General features: G+C 37.4%; 1 protein-coding gene across 1 annotated transcript in view; it reads left to right on the forward strand.

Annotated features, from left to right (window-relative positions):
* Zpld1 (zona pellucida like domain containing 1) overlaps nt 1–14,256 on the forward strand; it is a 40,933-nt gene extending 26,677 nt beyond the window's left edge. Inside the window, exons 5-10 of the mRNA XM_004670446.3 lie at nt 885–982; nt 2,459–2,539; nt 6,649–6,820; nt 8,083–8,191; nt 13,424–13,453; nt 14,081–14,256. Coding sequence (XP_004670503.1) covers nt 885–982; nt 2,459–2,539; nt 6,649–6,820; nt 8,083–8,191; nt 13,424–13,453; nt 14,081–14,256 — 666 coding nt within the window. The remainder of the gene's footprint in view (nt 1–884; nt 983–2,458; nt 2,540–6,648; nt 6,821–8,082; nt 8,192–13,423; nt 13,454–14,080) is intronic.
* Nucleotides 14,257–20,403: the final 6,147 nt, after the last annotated feature.

Here is a 20,403-nt window from a genome sequence, read left to right on the forward strand (position 1 = left end):
AAAGAGGTTTATTTTGGCTTATATGCTCAAGGTGAAGCTCCATTATGGCAGGGGAAAATGATGGCATGAGCAGAGGGAGGACATCAACCCCTGGCCAACATAAGGTGGACCACAGCAACAAGAAAGTGTACTAAACACTGGCAAGGGGAAACTGGCTATAACACCCATAAGCCCGCCCCCAACAATACACTGCCTCCAGGAGGTGTTAATTCCCAAATCTCCATCAGCTGGGAACCTAGCATTTAGAACACCTGAGTTTATGGGAGACACCTGAATCAAGCCACCACATGGTCTTAAATGAAGAAAAAGAAATTTGGAACAGAACTTCTATGATAAGAAACTTTGGCAAATCAGAGGACATGTTGTTCCCTTCTTTGGCTTTCAGTTAAATTTTGTTGACTTCAAACTGCCAGATAAGTGGTTTTGGATAAATGAATGATAACGAAATTAACACCTGGCACTCTAATATTTAAGGGCATAATTAAAGGATATATAATTTAAGTGAACTGAAGTTAGTCACTAATGTAATTTCAATAAATGAAATCCTAATTTAAATGAATTGGACATTGGCATTGAATCCTAAACAAAGTTAATATTAACCCATGGCAACTGAAATTAATTGACATATAGTGAACATTAGCTACCGCATGTGTTTATACCATGGAAACAAGCATGATAAGTGTGTTGAAATCAATTTGCTGCATGGATATGGCTTCACAGAGGTCCTGCCAAGAATCACAGGATAAATTCAACCCTTTTCAGAGTTGGTTATGTAGTTTTATGTTGATGGATTTAGTCCTTTTCTCTTTAGCACCGTTCTACATGATAAATGTGCTATTGTTGGGGAGGTAATTGTAGACTGACATTTACTATTTCATCATTAGGATTCAACCTACAGAGAGCAGTTAATTATCCCAAGTATTGGGTTACCTTTGAAAACCAAAGTATTTGCAGCTGTGCAAGCTACTAACCTGGACAACAGGTAAGTTCACACTGACTTCTTACTGGCTAAAACAGTTAAGCCTCCTGAGTCATAATGCTACTTCATTCATTTTTGAATTTATTTTGAAATATGCTGTGATTGTCATGTTACTTAGTTATGCTAACCAAAGCAGCTAACAAATTATAAAGTTTAAAGGGTGGAACACATTTTATATCATTAATTGAAAAACAAGCTTCTCATAATGGAGAGGGGTTAATGACTGGAAAATGCCAGAATGTTCTATTTCTTTTTGAGAAAGATGTAAGTCAGATATCATTTGATGATTATTGTGTATGTTTTTCTGTGTGTTTCTTGTTATTTATTAAACAAAAACAAAAGCCTGGCATTGTGAGCATCTGTAATGAAATTATATGAAATAGTTCACAGAAACATCTCTGAAAAATTTGAATTTAGTTATTTTCTATATGATATGGAAAATTCAGAAAGATCAAAACAGAAAGTGTTCTCCTCACTCAGGAGTCAGTGGTAGATATCTCAGGTTTTATGTCAGGCTTGAGTACATATTAAGACAGTTTCAAACAAGAAAAAAAAAGTTCTGAATGAGAACTCAAATGTTGAGATGATGACATCAAAATAAAAGATAGACAACTGAGAGAGGGAGGGGATGTGAATTTGTGAAGGGAAAGTGAAGGAATGGAGGGAATTATCATGGTTTATTGTCTAATTATGGAAGTTGTCATGAAAAAGTTTAACAAGAATTAAATAAACTTCCTACTTTTATTAAGGGAATTATTAAAACTTTGCATCTCGAGGAAATCAGTACATCCTAGAATGAGATTCTTCTTTACCGTCTCCCTTCTGCTTGGTCATGGATTAAGCTCTGTGTGAATAGTTAAAACCATTTTGCTACACGGAGGGCTTCTCTCAGGTCATTGACACCCACGCCCCATGGAAGTATTTCTTGTACACAAGGAAGAGTTGGCATGGAGACAGTGTCCTCACTGAGCCTGTGCAGGCGTGCTGCCCATCGGCCTGCCCTCCTTCCACCTGCTGAAGTGTTCACCAGGAACTCTGCCCCATGTAGTGCTGTGCAAAAGTCTTGAACTCAATTCCTTTGCTGTGTTTAGGATTACAATATGTTTCTTTGTATTTGAAGTAGTAACTTCTGAAAACAAAAGGACAGTGTTCACAGTGAGACAGATAAGCTTCGCTTTGTCTGTGCAGCTCATTTTGAAGTGTTGTTCCTTAGATCTTTACCATTACCTTGAGTTATCTCCTATTTTGGGTGTGGCATGAATCCCATTTCCATTTAATATGGGTTTGAAACTTTATTGAGAGTAATTTTTAAACATGCTGATCTTAGAAGCAAGTTTTAACAAACAAAAAGCTTGTGATTAACAAGTATGAAACTATATTCCATAGGATAAGAAGTTTGTCAGCACTTACTTCCTTTGGACTCATAACCAGATCCCCATGAGGACTCTAAGACTAGATTATGTTTGCCTCTCTCTACAGATGGAATGTTCTAATGGACTATTGCTATACGACCCCCTCAGGGAACCCAAGTGATGATATTCGGTACGATCTTTTCCTTAGGTAGGTGTCTACGTCTTGCATTGATACTAAAGACCCAGTTCTAGATAACTGAGAAGGACAATGTAGTCCAGATAAGCAAATTGTAAGGCAAAGCTGGATCTTTTGAATTTAAGCTTTTACATCTCATACTTTTAGTTCTTGTGAAGGCGGGAGTACATTTGAGAACAGTTATTAACACAGAATGCTGTTAAGGCTACTGTGGAATGAGAGAAGTAACTGTTCAGCCCACCAATGATACCTTGTTCATGTTCATTGTCTTGGAAATATCATGGCCATATATATATATGTGCATGTATTTATTTATTTATATAGCATGTCAGGGTTTGCAAGTGCAATAAGAGAAAGTCCACTGGAGAGTATTGCTTATTAGTAGCTATACACCTCAGTGTGCTCAGGATGCTTTTGTTCATTAATCAGTATTTAATATGAAAGTGTCATACAGCCTACCACTCTGTTTTTATCAGAGCTAATAACTTCAACTTTATTCCCCAATAGACAGTGATAGAGTGAATGCAATCTAAATTTGGGGAAAGGAGACATTGATCATGAGACAATTCAATCATGCCAGTTCCCTGTCAGCATTTTCGTCTGACAGCAGAACAGACGTGAGAGTTAAGCAATGTCTTTTCACATGCTTATAAAATACAGCATGATCAAATCATTTCAGTTGATGCACAATAGGAGTAGTATAAATTGGAAGGCAAAAGAATGTTTCACTGGCTAATCAAGGTTAGGCTGATGTTTAGTGGGTATGGTCAAACTGACACTTCTTATAGATCCTTGTGCTGGAAATGTTAATCTAAGTAAGATTATGTGGAAAACATGTCAGTTTGTCAAAATCCTTAGAGGGCTTCATATTTGATTCAATTTTTCCAATTGAAAAGTGTATTTTACAATTTTATTTATGATAATCTAGTTCAATTTTTTTTAAGTTGTAAACTAACAGAACATCCTATTTATTCAGAAATAAGAAAATGACTAAATGAATGATAGAGAGCTAGTAACTTCAGAGTTGACACAGGTACCACAATCATAGGGATATTTATTAAATGGAAATAATAGGTAATTCTACTTTACCTTTTTCCCTTTGGTCTTATTGGTACTTCTAACTTCTATGCTTTGAAACTTTAACAATTTAAGGCTCTTGAGACATGAAGATTAAGAAAGATCATACGTAAATACATATCTAAAGGGATTTACTTATATAAAAGAAAACACTCTAAGGAAAAGCACTCAAAGTTTCCCAGTATTAATATATGTCAGTACTATGTATCATGTTGCATTTTTGTTTTACAAAACCTCTATAATGATCATGAATTGATAATATGCAATGAGATCATCAGGTGACTGGAATGATTGTAGTGGCAGCTTAGTTCTGAATTTTTTCAATTATTTTACTGGAAATTCCACAGGGCAAGACAGAGATGTGGTTGGTAGCAGACCAGGAACAACTCTGAGGAATGCGCAGACGTCTCCTTTCTATGTAGGAGAAATTAGGAACTGTGCTGAGAAGCAACAGCTGCCATATCCGGGGAGTACCGTGCTGAGCAGGAAAGTTTCCAGAGTCTCTATAGTGAGAGCTTTCATGAAGTGGCAAGAAAGAGACTGCTTTGTAAAGGCAAAGGACTCCTCAGGGAATGCTGGTTCCGATCCTTGCAAGGAGGATTAAATGAATCTGAGGAACGTGGGGCTGATGAATAAATCCTCTCATTGTCTTAAAGTTCAGACAGGCAATGAAAACTCAGCTACCTGAATCATTCACATCTGAACAGTTTATAATAGCAAAACAGAAGGGGATATTTGACTTGGGAAAAACCTGAGGAAGGTTATTACCATTCCATTTCATTTTAGGAGTCCCCTACAGGTACCATATCTAAGTGAATATAAATATTGCAGATATGAATGCTAAACAAAGGTAGACACTTCTTGCTGTGCTGCAAATTACTGTAAGAAAAAATGGTGAAAATTGCAGAAATAAAGTTTTAAAGATAAATTCATCAGAAATAAATATAGTCATACAATAGAAAACATTTGTGATTAAATAATCCATCACTAACTTTAAAAATAATTGAAAAGTAATTCAATTATGATAGACTTATGGACAGATGGCTTAGTGGTTAAGGTGTTTGCCTGCAAAGCCAAAGGTTCTTGGTTCTAGTCTCCAGGACCCACATAAGCCAGATGCACAAGGGTGTGCATGCACCTAGGGTTTGTTTGCAGTGGCTGGAGGCTCTGGAACACCCGTTCTCTGTCTCTCTTTCCCTCTTTCTCTCTCTCAAATAAATTCAATAAAATATATTTAGAAAAGAACTCACTAAAGCAAAACTAGGAAAACAAACAGTAAAGAAATGAGGATGTAAAATGAGATTGAAATAGAAGAAATATAGAAAGGCAGATTCAACTAGAAAATATTCAAAAGAGTAAAGCCACAATCATAAAGCTGAGCATAACATGTGAAACATAAAAATGATAAATGCAAATTAAAAGATGAAAGAAATTAAAGTATGAGATACAGAGATAATGTTTATGTAGCAGTCACTTTCTTGTTGCTGGGACAAACCACCTGACTCAAATCAGCTTATGGTATGAAGGGTTTATTTCTGGGTTACAGTTTTGAGGGGACGTTTCATCATAGCAGGGAAGCATGGCAGGAGCAGACAGCAGACATCATCTTTTCACATAAGAGCAAGAAGAGTGAGCTGAGTGTGGCAAGCAGGCTGGAGGCAACACCCAGAGGCCCGCCTCCAGTGACGTTCTTCCTCCAGCAAGGCACACTTCCCAAAAGCTCCATAACCTCACTGAACAGCACCGTGTGCTAGGAATTAAGTATTCAAACACATGAGGAGATAGGGACATCTTATATCCAAACAACCACAGTGTGTGTGTGCGTGTGTGTGTGTGTAAATACACACACTCCTGTTCTAATAGTACATATAGTTAGAAGTATTTCCATTCTTACAATAGTCAATACAACATGGTAAACTCTAAGTAGATAATAGTTTAAGTGAAATAAAGAATCAATCTTAGAAGTGGTAGAAAACAATTTTGAATAAACTCTTTAAAATTTTGGAATACAAATAAACAAGAAAGTAAGACAAGTTGAAATTTATGTAGCAAATAAGGAATCATTCCTGTTTACACATGAAGGACTTGTAGGATCAAAAAGAGAAATGTTGCAGCAGAATTTAGGCAGGGGCATGCAGCAGCTATTTAGATGACAGCCCAACAAATGACTCTAGTGTGTAAGAGAAGATAGACAAGCTCCTTCATGTGATGAGAGCTATACATTGAAGTGATGTGATGATACTTTATCTTTGCCATCAAGCAGGTAACAACCCAAGATTTAATCAATACACATTGCTGATGAACCTGTCAGGACATAAAGATTTTTCATAAGTTGCTGGTGAAATCCAAAATGGAACATTTATAGAGGGCAATTTGATAATATATATTGAATTATTTTCAAGATATGTTTTGCAGATAATATTTTGTACATGTCACAATGATATATTTCCTGAATATTCCTTATTTTTTTGGTTATAAAGAGCAAGTAATTAAAAAATCAATGCAAGTGCACAGAAATGAGGAACTGTTTAAATAAACTTTACGACACATACACACTGGAACACTGTAGTTGTTTACAAAGAATGAGGATGCTGCCTAAATGCTGATATGGAAAGACTCCTACAGTACACGCTAAAGTTAAAAAAAAAATGGAGAGACAGTAAGGATAAATTCTTCTGTTTCTATTTTCTCTTCTTCTGGGGCATGCAACAATAAAAGACTAGCCACTTTTGTGAAGTTTCCATGTTGATGTGATACAGTGAGGGGAGGCTTTTCATGATTCTTATTTCATGTTACACGGGTCTTCCTAAAAGTTGATAGTAATATTGTAATCAGAAACTGTTCTGCTTAAATTTCATAATCCAGGCTCCTCTTGTCACAATTATCTGATTGGTTATGACTTCATTAGTTATGTGCAACATTGCATGACTCTGTTTGACTATAATTTGGTGGCTTGTCCCCATAATGCTTGCAAGTAATCTACAAGTCCCAGTAGGTCAGTGCTTCTCCAGTGATGTTCTATTTTCACATTTCTTCAAATGTAGCTGTGACAAAGATCCTCAAACGACTGTCATTGAAAATGGCAGAAGCCAGCGGGGCCGGTTTTCATTTGAAGTGTTCCGGTTCGTGAAGCACAAGAATCAGAAAATGTCTACCGTGTTCCTGCACTGCGTCACCAAGCTCTGCAGAGCGGATGACTGCGCCTTCCTCATGCCAGTATGTTCAATAAGCACACTTACTCTAGGCTGGGAGGCTTTCATATACAAGGAGCTTATTTACATGTGGCAAGCCATAGGTTAGTGTCAAGTTGGATTTGTTTGTTCATTTTCACCCAGTACAGATTTGTTAATGGCTACTTTGTGCCAATCTGGGGATACAGAGAGAAAGCTACTATGGATTCTAGATTCATTTGGTTTATCTACTTAGGATTAAAAAAATAACAGGAAAAAAGCAAAGCAAAAATAATGGAGTGCAAAAAATAAGAATATGGGTTATACTTAGAAGCAGTATTGTGAGAATCATGAAGAAGATAGAATAGGAATAAAAAGTGTGAGTGATGAAACCAAAAAAGCCTCAGAGGTACAGACACACATCACGGGTGGCCTGAGAAGAGGGAGAAACTAGTACTAGGAGATAGAACAGTGCTTGACAGCTCAGGAATCCTGTGCTTTAGAAGGCATGGAATGAATTGCATGTAGCCAGTCACCACCAAAATATAGATTGGGGCTGGAGAGATGGCTTAGTGGTTAAGGTGCTTGCCTACAAAGCTAGAAGACTCAGGTTCAGTTCCCTAATACCCACATAAAGCCAGATGCAAAAGGTGGTGTATGTGTCTGGAGTTTGTTTGCAGTGGCTCAAGGTCCTAATGACAAAAAGTGAAAGAAAAAATATATAGATCTGATTAGTTGTGAATTATAAAAATAATTAAAATGCTATTCTGATACGTTCCCTAAGGTTACATGGATATTAACCTGAGAACAAAAGCAGTCGATTTTTAAAATGTGAAGTAGTTTTTTAATATGTTTATATTTATACCCAATCCATGCATAAGCAGGAAGCTATTTCTTCAACTCATTGATTGCGCTTGTCTTAATTTGCTGCATCAGACGCAGGTAAGTGCAGAGTACACATACCATGCACTGTGCTGACCAACGTTTTCATGAAGAATTTATTAAGGGCTTGAGAGAAATAAAAGTACCAGAGTTTGATAAACACAGCTCTTTTTCAGGAGAGCCATCGAACTATGTAACTTAATGAGGCAGTGCATAATTACAGGAGGAGGAAATAAGAAATGTGGCCGGAGCCAGGATGAGAAACATTGTACCAGTTATATGCAAAGTAATTAAATAAATGCACAGAAGGAAATGAATAAAACGAAACATGTGCTGTCCCTTCCCAAAGAATCTGCTTTCCAAATGGCCATAAAGAAACAATTTCGCGCTAGTGTGGAATTTCATTTGTTTTCATTAACACCTCAGATTTGTGGCAACAGAAAAAGGAGAGATGCTGGGAGCCGGACCACTTGGAGCCCACAGAGCACTTCCGGAAACGCGGTCCTCTCTGCTGGTCCCATCATCACGCGGAGTGGTAGGAGTGATCCTTCCTTTGCATGTAGCAACAGAGGATTCTAAAATACTTGGTTACTTGGCCTCTAAGGAGACTTCAGTGTTTCCAAAATAGCACAGATTTTACACATGTACGCACGTGTGCGCTTCTGGAAATGCTTCTTTCCCCCCTTACAACAAAAGCTAGACTTAGAACCAAGTTTTTCCAGATTAACTTTCAGTGGTTTTATTGTGTGTTTTAAGCAGCCAAATTTGGATGTCTTTAGTTCCACACTGACTTAAATCTGTATCTTTCTGTAGAGTCTGTATGGTTTTGTGCGTACATATATGTACACAAATATTTGTTACATAGCTACACCCATCTATTCACATAAGGCACAGACAGATGCTCTAGATAGGGCAAGCAAGGGAGGAAACAAATAGTACTTAAAGCAACATTAAATGGGACTGTTTAAAAGATGGGTAAGTTCATAAAAGAAAGTCATGTTTCCTGGGCACTGGGATGAGGGAAGGCTTCCCCAAACCTAGAAAAATGTAGCTTTATACAGAAACTCATCTTATAGGAGCAATGAGGACTTTACGCTTCTGTGCCTGGCCAGCCTTGGATAACGACATCCACTGGTCAAATCCAACCAGGAATTAGATGGGAAGGGGGCCAGGAAGGGTCTGTGCTAGGACGTTTTAGGTTTGCAAATCACTGGTTTGGGGTTTGCGAATGACCCAACTCTTATTTCTATTTAGTTATGAGAATGGCTCATAGATCTACATGAGGTGGAAATTTAGCTCTTATTGTCATAATTAGGAATGCTTTGGGATCAGAAATTAAAACTATTTTGTATCTATGGAGTGTATCTAGAATCACTTTGTTATTAGAAAAGACTTTTGAAAGTGATATTTTATTTGTCCATCTTGGGTAGATTCTTTCTTACCTGGCCCCAAACAACTAAATGGTATAAATTTTACATATTATTAGTATAGGATAATGTTTTAAAAGCAAACTTTAAAAAAAAAATTCTAAATCTTTCAAATCCTAGTAAATGTTATAAGTAGAAATCTAATTCTAGAATAGTTATTAAATTCTATATTCCAAATGTAGCTATTGAAAACATGTAGATCTCATCTGTTTCATATCTAGCTGCTCAATATATCTATTCTGGAGCCTCAGAGACCAAGTCAGGACCTCTAATGTGATATCAGAGGATATCATATCATACAATACCGTAAGGAGCTCGGAGCTCCTTGCCAGTTTGAGAGTCGCTCAGCTTTCTGCACTGCAAGAGCCCTGTGGGGTCATCAGCAACCTTGTTCATCCCCTTGAGCCTTCAGTTCATTAAAAAAAAATATTTTCATGGCTAATGATCATACTAGCTTCCCAGCTTACAGCTCTATATACTGCTGTGATAACACTGTGATAACATTCATGTAGTTCAAGCAACTTGCCGTGACCATAGAACTCAAAACGCAAACCGTGTCTGCCCACAGGCCAGCCCGGTGCTTTGTGCTCAGCTACATGACCAGGGCTCTTCTTTTTTTCTTTGCCCCACCATAGTTTTTGCTTTGCTCAGCTACAATTTATTTCCCTATGTCCTAGATTTTGCATAAACAATTCCAATTTCAGTATTGGTTTTCTCTATCCAAGGAAACTTGTGCCTGGAGGTTCTGTTCTGGTTAATTCATTGAACTAGTTCACTTCTTTCCCCCAGATGTCTGGTTTAGGCTGAAAGTTGTAATACCTCAGAAATTCTGTTTTATTTTGCTGTTTAACAAAATCAAATCTACTCTGGCTATTTTTTGTAACCTACAATGTTAATAATTTTGTTTTTTGATTTATAAAAATTTTCACGTTAAAAAATGCAAAATGTTCAAAATTCCTATACCATTGTGTGTTAAAACTTCTTAGGTCGGAAATGAGTACAGGTTGTAATGGTGGCATAACAATGGAAACAATAATACCTAATTGTTTTGCTAACATAAATTGCTATAAAGAATCCCAAGCCAGGTGTGGTGGCATATGCCTTTAATCCTAGCACTTGGGAGGCAGAGGTAGGAGGATCGCTATGAGTTCAAGGCCACCCTGAGACTACATAGTCATGCTACTGTTACGATGTTTGCGTAGTTAATATTTTTGTATTCCCTACGTGGGTCAGGCACTCAGTTGGGAACTGAGCCTCAGACCTGGCCCTTGGGAGTCTTGGAATACAGGGGTAGACTATTAACAAACACTGACAGTGGAAAAAAGTTGTGTTGTTTTTTTAAAGTGTAAAATATAGGGTTAATACACTACATTGATAAAGATTTTTAAAGTTTGCTACAGGTAAAAGAAAATATTTATTTTGTATATATCTTTGCATTGAGTTATGTGTACATTTTCCATTTAGTACAACTTTTTCTATGAGCAGAAAGTACATAACAATTTATGTGGCACTTCTGGCTTAAGAGAGCTGTGAAACTGCTACTATTGCCTTTCTGCTACAAAACTTCTGACAGCTAGCTGTATCTTCTTTGAAGAGCTCACCAAGTTTAGTAGTCCAACTTATTCTAGTTCCAAAATGTTTCATGCTCTTAGCATATATTTCCACATAAAAGCCAAGTGGAGTTGAGGGAACACTGAAGTGTATGGTGATAGAGATTTCTGGAAAGTGTGGCAGCCAGAAAAGAAGTTATTTCTACATGTACCTACCTTCAACTATAATTCCAAACAGTATTCAAGTAGAACCTGTTTTGATTTCTGCTATCTCCAATGCTACCTCATTATCAGTTTCTCTGCCCTGGAGCCTAAATCCACTGTGCTTATTGACATGACAGAGTTGGTCCCTCTACACAAAGGGATGTGGCATAAATCCCAGGCCTTACGGCAACATCTAGGGTATTGTTCCTTCCATAGTTGTTGGTGGTGGTGTAGGCAGTGGAGGAATATTCTGGTATTTAGTAGCTGCAGGGAATAGCGACAGTTCTCCATTTTGGGGATAATTTGTAGGAAGTGACTTTCTGCACTTTAAGGAATTAGGTATAATTTTTTTTTAAAATTTTTGTTTAATTTTATTTATTTATTTGAGAGCAACAGAGAGAGAGAGAGAGAGAAAGAGGCAGATAGAGAGAGAGAATGAGCATAACAGGGTGCCCCCTTGTGCATCTTGCTATCTGGGTCCTGGGGAATCGAGCCTTGAACCTAGGTCCTTAGGCTTCATAGGCAAGAGCTTAACTGCTAAGCCATCTCTCCAGCCCAGATATAATTTCTAAAAAAAAAAAAAAAAAAACTTTCCAAAGGAATTCCAATGAGGTAGTTTGTCTTAAGGAAAGGACACACATGTCTTTTGGATGAGCTGGTCAAAGTCCATTCATTCCATTTATTTCCATGATAAAGGGGGTTAGGATGTTCCTATGAGAGCCACTTATCTTTTGTGCCTTATTTCAATGAATGACATCTTCCTGAAGAACTCTATGAGTATATCATATTCATTTTGAACATTATACTATAGAACCTGGTAGCAGAAATGTCAAGTTCTACTCATGTGTCTGAAAATAATTGGCATCAGCTATTTTAAAATATCTCAACAAGTGTTTTCACTAATTGTTTCAAATACTTAGATTGGAGTTCATAGCTTGAGGGATTAATCTTCGTAATCAAGAAAAAATTTTCATGGACTGAGGATATAGTTAAATGGATAAAGAACTCTGCTCAAGCAGGAATGCCCAAGTTCAGTCTTTAAACCTCATGTCAAAAACATGATAGGGGCTGGAGAGATAGCTTAGTGGTTAAGGCATTTGTCTGAAAAGCCAAAGGACCTCAGTTCAATTTCCTAGGACCCACATAAGCCAGCTTCATAAGGTGGCACATGTGTCTGGAGTTCATTAGCAGTGGCTAGAGGCCCTGGCATGCCCATTCTCTCCCTTTCTCTCTCTTTCTTTCTTTCTCTCTCTCTCTCTCTCTGTAGGCCTCTTTTCCTGTCTTGCTCTCTCAAATAAATAAATGAAATTAAACACAAACTAATAAAAAATGATGGAAGCCATTGCAGGCTTCAGTAATTCCAGAAAGCTAATGCTGATAGTAAAATGGAACCAAAAATTTTCCCAGAAAGCTTCTGAAGACTGTAGCCGAGGACAGCAGAATGAGAATCCAGGGATAGAAACCCTACTTCAAATTAGGTAAAAAAGTGAGGGCTGATACAAAAGTAGTTCTTTGACATCCACATATGTGCTGTGACACGTGTGCTGGGATTTACACAAGGACACACACACACACAAATTTATAAACTTAAAATTGTATTTTCGCATTTGGCAAGTTTATATTATTTTAGAAAGCAGACTTTTGAACAAAGCATTGATTTTCCACATGTATTTGCTTTGCCATACAGGCAATGACAGATGGAAGTCTTCTCATCTGTAGAATGGAGGGAGCAGTTATATCTAAACCTTAGGGCTACAATGAAGGTTAGATGTGATGGCATGAAAGAGTGCTCTATGAACAGCACGGCATTACACATACAGAAACTGCACAAGATGTGTGTAGTCCAGAAATAGTCAACCATGCGTATTATACGATTCAAATAATAGTCACAAACATACATGCACATTTCACTAGTTGTATAAGGCTAACAGTTAACCACTATATGACTGCAAAATAGGCAGGAACTGTCTAAGTGAATATGTTCATTATATCTATTATGTTTGCCAAGGAAAAGTGAAAAATCAACATCTTCAATCTTCTACTTAACAATTACAAATAAAACCACAACTTGGGCTCAGGAATCATGTTTGCCTTTCATTTACTCATTAAGTGTGAATTTATCTTTCTGGAAATTAACATGATGTTTTTGGAGATTACGTTAGGCAAATTGGCAACGGTTAAAATAGAGTGACACTAAATAATGAATATTTCTCTGTAACAGAATAACAAATGGCAAGTTACAGGCCCATAAAAAAACTGTAATAGCTTTTAACAATTACTGCCCTTACTAACCTGACTGCAGAGAAAATGATGAAACAAAATTGTCAGGAAAGCATACAACACAATATATTTTGCAATTATATTTGTGTACTCAGGACAGCGGCAGAATATTGGCTTCAGGAACATGTGGTGGATGAAATAGGAAAAGAGCAGGGTGTAGGGAGGCTTTCAATCCATACCTTTGCTGTGTTTCCTGGGGGAGGGGTAAATGGAGATGTAGTCAAAAGCTATTGTGGAATTAAAATAAACAGAGGCAAATATTTGGAGAAACATCGTCACTTCTCTCTTCCTGTTTTCTTTCCTCAGATGAGACTCCAACCAACAATTCACAGCTTGGTAAGATAATTAACAAATAAATATGCTATGTTTACAAATGTTTTGGTGATCTGCTACAAAACCATGATCAACTAAATATAATGAGCTCTAATTTCACAAGTTTGCTATACATTTTTTTAAAAAATTTTATTTATTTATTTATTTGAGAGCGACAGACACAGAGAGAAAGACAGAGAGAAGGACAGGGAGAGAATGGGCGCGCCAGGGCTTCCAGCCTCTGCAAACGAACTCCAGACGCGTGCGCCCCCTTGTGCATCTGGCTAACGTGGGACCTGAGGAACCGAGCCTCGAACTGGGGTCCTTAGGCTTCACAGGCAAGCGCTTAACCGCTAAGCCATCTCTCCAGCCCAAGTTTGCTATATTTGAAATAACAGTTCAGTGAGGATTTTTGAACTCATATATAATCTGTTGTAGTTTTTCTTTTTGGTTTGGTTGTCTATGAGATATCAGGCTTCTAGTCCATACCATCATTTAGGTATTGAGTTGCATTACAGTTAAATTGAATATAGCAGACTCCAGTGTCATGTGTGAGTATGGAGAGGGATGTTCTGCAGGTGCGAATGGGGAGATGGTGAGACAGATATGCTATGAGGCTTCTACAGCTCAGCTATGTGCTGTTTCTTGCAGGTTCTCTGAATGTGCCTTCTTTCCAGCTCAACACCCTCACCAGTGCCCTGATATCAGGAATGGTCATTCTGGGAGTCATGAGTTTTTCCCTTCTCTTGTGCTCCCTGGCCCTTCTGCATAGGAAGGGGCCCACCAGCTTAGTGTTGAATGGCACAAGAAATCCCGTCTTTGAGTGACTGTAACAGGTTTTGCTCTTGGGTGAAGACTTCACTGGCTACACCACGTGTGACTACAGTCAGTGTTCCATGCGAGTTGAAACTGGTTGCATTTGATATTGGTAGCTTTCATAGACTTCACATTGTAGCTCATCAGCATGATAATGAATGAGTTCTGATAATATTTCTATTGTCAGTGATGTTTGTGGCCAACCATATTTTCCTAGCAGCAATGGGCATATTGATTAAAAAAAAAAAAAAAAACCTTTGGGGACTTAGATTTTACAGGATAAGTTATTTTTTATAGTGTTTCAATTTCCTTTTTAATTTTTGGTTTAAAAGGTAAAGGGTGAACATGAAGAAAAAGGAAATAGGTACATTTTCCTGTAAGCATTAGTGCCAATGCAATGGCATTAGAACTGTATATCTGGTTCTAAAATAAAAGTTATTGTTCATTTTACCCCAAGTAATCCCAGTTTGAGAATGGACATTAATGGTACAGTTGAGATTTAATCATAAATTCTATGACCTGCTGTGTTTTTGGTTGATTTTTATGTTTGATGACATTCATATAAAACAAACAGAAAAATCCAAAAATAAGTTCTGGGAAATGCATCATGACATGGGAATAGCAAGTAGTGAGAATACCTCTAACTTCTAACGTGTCCCCACATCACTCTTCCTCTGGATAGGAATAGAGGGGGTTGTCATGTGAGAACATCAGCCTAGGTCAGCTCTCCTCGTGGGTCAGCAACTCAGCTGCAGTGTTTCCAGCAGTGAGAGAACTGTGCAAAGATTATTCTTAATTCAAAAATCATTACGTGAATATACTCACTTTGTGAGGAGACATTGTTCCTACCACATAAGCATGATGATCCCATGAGGGCCTTTCATTTATTTTTAACAAACTAAGTTTCCTTTTATCCTACAGCAAAAAAAAAAAAAAAAAAAAAAGAGAAAATTAAGATTAAGTCTACTTTGTTGAACTTCTCTGGAGTCCACATTAAAAAAAAAATGCTCCTCTGTCCTGTATTTTTGATGCCAGTGGGTGAAATGATTAAAAAACACTTTAGGTCCTACTCTCAATAGAATAAACAGTATTTTTCTCCAGTAATAAACTATGAGACATTTGAAGCTGTATAAGATTTTTAAGGCCAATGTTCAAGCAACCCATGTTCTTTTATACCAACTAAAAGCAAAAACAAAATACTGTTTTATTTTTGTTCAAGCTGCCCACACTACTAAATAAGTAAAACAATTCAAGATAAAAACAAAACCTAGCCTGCAAAAAATGCTCCATTAAATGTACAAATTGCTGTAGCAACCAGCAACTTTTGTGATCCAATATTCCGGACTTATTATAATATGAAACATGTAAGTTAATATCCAATTTCAGATTTGTTTCAAGTCATGTATCCACACTGAAAATTAATAATTAAATTAGTCATCAAGTTAAAAGACCACCTTTCCCTCAATTTGCTTGACCATCTCAGGATCAAGTGTTTCTATTACATTGATTAGCTATATAATTACCCCAGCTTTTCTATTTCAAGGTATAGACAAAGTGAAATAAGAATTGGAAAATCTCTGCATAATTTCTTCAATATTAAAAATATTAAATCACTTTAAACAGCCTACATTATCTCAAAAGAACTTTGAAGGAACCATTTTAAACTTCATCCGTGTTAACATGATGAGCTGAGCCTCACGATAATATGGCCCTCTGTGCACATGCACAGTGCTGAAATATTGGGGCAAGCCTATCCAAGATGTCTTAGGTGAATCACCGTGGGTACAAGATGAAGGTCTGTGAAGACGCTATTAAGCCACTGGAGCTGACTCGTCTGTTTGACTGTTATACATTTGGCTGGCTGCTGTTTCAGCTGTTGACCTCTTAAATTCTATACTATACTTTGTAGAGCTGAATAATGAATGTAGATAGTTTTTGCCAGCTTTTCATCATGAAAGTAGCAAAGTTTTGAAGAGATAAACCAGGTTTGTTTCATTCAGCTTCGTCTATAAACCTGTAGCTGAAGGTAGCATTTAGTGTTGCTGAATTTTCTGGTTATTATAATATAAAAAACTTACAAATATGTGCAAATGTCCTTTAAGTTTTAATACCTCAAACATTTTTTTTACACTTCAGAGATAAGGTCTGATGACATGTAAAATGAATGGTTGTTCAATAAAACAATTACAAATGAATATTTTGATGTTACCTTGTTTATGTGAAAGGGTATTATTCTCCCTACTCAGTAATTTAATCATCATTTAATGAATGATGGGAAACATTTAATGTAAAATAAGCTACAAGATGGAAGGCTGTGTAGAAAGTGGATGAAATCTGTCCTCTCAACTCAGAATGAAGGACCTGTGTTTGAGAGATACCCGAGGGTCAGCTAAGGCAAGGAATTACCCTTTCCTTAAAGCTTAAGCTCTGACAAAAATGGCCTGTGACTTTCAACTGGTAGTTCATGCAATAAATGCTGATATGCAAATGAGCTCAGCTTCTGTGCAGAATAAAAGTTCCAGTAGGGTCAGTCTGCCTATCATTTATGCCCCACATCCTGGGGAATGGTGAGTTGGGGAAACAACACAGTTGTGATAGCTTTGATATATGGCCCCATAGACCCCTATGTTTTTATTATTATTATGATGATGATGATGATGATGATGATGATGATGATGATTGATCTTGCAACTTGACTATCCAGTGGGAAGAAACCTGCTGGGGAAGAGTGTGTAACTGGAGGCAGATGGATCTTCAGTCCAGCCCTAAGGTGTGCTGGCAGCAAGTTCAGAGCTGTGGCTATGGGTGCCTGAGCATGGTGCTTTTCTCTTTCTGCTGTGACTGCATCTATGGAAGTGATTCAGCTTTTACCACCACTGACAGGGCTTCCTGTGGGCTCAGTAAGCATGAGCTAAGGCCTCTTTCTCCCATAAGCTGCTTCTGGTCAGGTGTTTGTCTAGCAACAAAAAAGTAGCTGCAGCAACAATGTTGACAAGAACTCCTTTCTGAATTCACAGACCTCAACAGTTAAGCATTAAGTCAACAGTTAGCTCCAGGTGCACCACAACTTAAGTGTCTGAGAGGGCCACTGTCACCTGAGGAATGCATAAGGCCACTTTGCAGCCTCAAAGACAGCAAACTGCAGAGCGAAGACATGAGCCACAGGAGTTCATGGGGGGCATTTACTTGTGAACATAAATGTGTCTAGTTTGAGAAATGCTCAGAGCACTTGACAGGGGATAATCACAATGGGATAGAAGACCTAGGAATACACTTTAAGTGAATACTTATAAAAAATGAGGAAGCTGATCAAAGACCCATTGCTTTTGGTAGTAAGAATGTTCAATTATCTATAAGTAAAGGCATTGTTAACACAAAACAATACAAATTTATAATTTGGAAGAGCACTTTAACAATAATACCTGGGTAGTAAACCAAACAAATATGTGAGTGAGCTGGCATTCAGTTCAGTATTCTATGGGGAAGAAGAATCAATGTAAATATTATTCAGCAAATAAGGATACATATACATATATACAAAATAAGGATACAATAACATTTAATGCATAAAATATATTATAAATTTATATATTAAGGAATGGGTGCCCATAGTGATGGAAATAGAACAAGTCACAAAACCTGCTGTATTGAAGGCAACTGCCAGGAGCAGTGATGGCATAGCTCTATGCTGAAAGCAGGAAGGGTTGAGACCCAGGAAGAAGTGACATGTCAGTTCAAGTCAAAGGCAAGTTGTCTAAGTTCATTGACAGGTAGCTGGGAAGGAAACATCACTCTGGTTAACCAGAGGTCAGTGGTTTGGTTCTGGCCAGTCTCTCGACTGATTGTATGTATCACACTGTTTAATAGCAAAACTTCTTCCTTAGTCTGGCCACAGTAGGGCATGAGAACTAAGTGCTAGACACTGTAACACAACAATTGAAGTCACTTTGAAATATTTAGAATGTAGAGGCAAGGGGTCATGAGCAGAGGGACTATTTCATGTTCACTGGGTAATATGGATCCCGGGGAAATGATACTGTACCATGAGCAGGTGCGCGGAGTGAGCTCTTAAAATGTGCCAAATTATCCCCTAGCATGAGGAGAAGTAGCGCACAAAGTGGTCTTGCCTTGAAGTACTCTCTGGATCCACATCCTATTTGCTTTGTATTGAGGCTGCTGGTAGCCAGATGAACCATGTCTTAACAGTGACAACAAACAGGTCAAAGTAGTTAGAAGCACCCATCATAGAAACAGAGATAATTGGGAGCAAATTCAATAACGAAGAGCTGGACATGAGGCAGCCAGGCCATGAGGCCATGTGTTAGAAGAAAGTAGTTTCTCAAAGGGATGGAACTAGAACCCGGAATAGCTGTCACCTATCAGCTGCATGATGCAGCCAGTCTCTGCGAAAGGCTCAGCTGAGTGGAAATTACAATATGTATATACATATCTATCTGTCTGTCTATCTATCTATCTATCTATCTATCTATCTATCTATCTAATCTCCAGATGTGTGAGAATGTCTTCTCTGCTATCTTATAGGCAACCAGGATCAGTCTGCAGTTTTGAGTAACACAGGAGAACTAAAGTAGCCTTGGATAATGCAACTTTTAGCTCAGACAGAAGGAAATAATTTCTTTCTGGGAGGGCTGAGGGAAGGCTTCTGTTCAATTGTAGTAGACACAATATTTGGAAATATTTGCTCAGAATTTTATATATATGTGTGTTTATAAATACCTTTAGAAAATTGTATTATTGGTGAAATGAATTCCTTGAATTGTTGATCTGCATAGTTCAAACTTCCAATTCTGGATGCTGGCTTTTCCTCTCGTATGATTAACTCTACTAGCTCAATACTCTTTAGTTTCTCATGTAGAAGAGAATAGTCCCTTCTCACCATGGAGCTTTGGTTCAAGACAGCACAGCCCAGGTTTTAAGGTTAGGCTTCACTGGGATCATAGTTGTTTCAGCATCAAACAAAGGGGAATCCAGTACTAAATAATCCTGCTCGTTTGATTAAACAACTCACCACTGAAAGTCCTGAGAGAACTGTGACTAGAATATATTATGCAACTCTAATGCAAAGTTATAAAGGTCCTAGAACCATTTCTTTTTCTCTATGCTGTTTTGTAACTTATTTTTTAATCTGCACACAATTAACTGACATGAAAATTTACCTTAGAGGAAATACTGCTTTTAGTGATTATTTACTCCTTGGGAATTAAAATTAATGTACTATTCATTAGGTTTTTGAGTTCTTTGTAGATTCTAGAAATTAGGCCTCTGTCAGTTGGATAGCTTTGTCAAATGTCAAATAGCTATCATTACTTGGCCCAAAATCCAGGTCCTCAATTCTTTTCCATTGGTCTATACTGTTTTTATGCCAGTACCATGCTGTTTTATTTTATTTTATTTTATTTATTTATTTTTTTACTATGGCTTTGTAATATAGCTTTAGATCAGGTATGGTGAGGCCTCCAGAAGTGTTTCTTTTGCTGAGGATATGCATGGATATCTGAGGCCTGCTGCCTTTCCATATAAATTTTGAGATCATTTTTTCTATCTCTATGAAGAACAATGCTGGGATTTTGATTATTATTGCATTAAATATGTATATTGCCTTTGGTAACATTGCCATTGTCACAATGTTAATTCAGCCTATCCAGGAGCATGGGCGGTCTTTCCATTTTCTCAAGTCCTCAATTTCTTTTTTGAGTGTTTTTATGTTTTCATTGTATAGATCTTTCACATCCTTGGTTAATATTATTCCAAAGTATTTTTTGTTGCTATTGGAAATGGGACATTGTTACATATTTCTTTCTCTGTATTCCTGTCTTTTGCATATAAAAAGGCTACTGATTTTTGTATTCTGCTACTTTGCTTAAGGAGTTAAGAGATGGAGGTTCTCAGGTCTCTTATGTATAGAGTCATGTTGTCTGCAAATAGAGCTAACTTAATTTCTTCCTTTACAACTTGTATCCTTTATTTCTTTCTCCTGTCTTATTGCTTGAGCTAGGACTTCCAGTACTATATTGAAGAGCAGAGGTGAGAGTGGACATCCCTGTCTTGCTCCTGATCTCAATGGGAATTCCTTCAGTCTCTCCCCATTAAGTATTATTTGGGCCTTAGGAGCTTTGTATATACCCTTTATTATGTTG

Source organism: Jaculus jaculus, chromosome 4, assembly GCF_020740685.1.
Source record: "Jaculus jaculus isolate mJacJac1 chromosome 4, mJacJac1.mat.Y.cur, whole genome shotgun sequence".
Lineage (NCBI taxonomy): Eukaryota > Metazoa > Chordata > Mammalia > Rodentia > Dipodidae > Jaculus > Jaculus jaculus.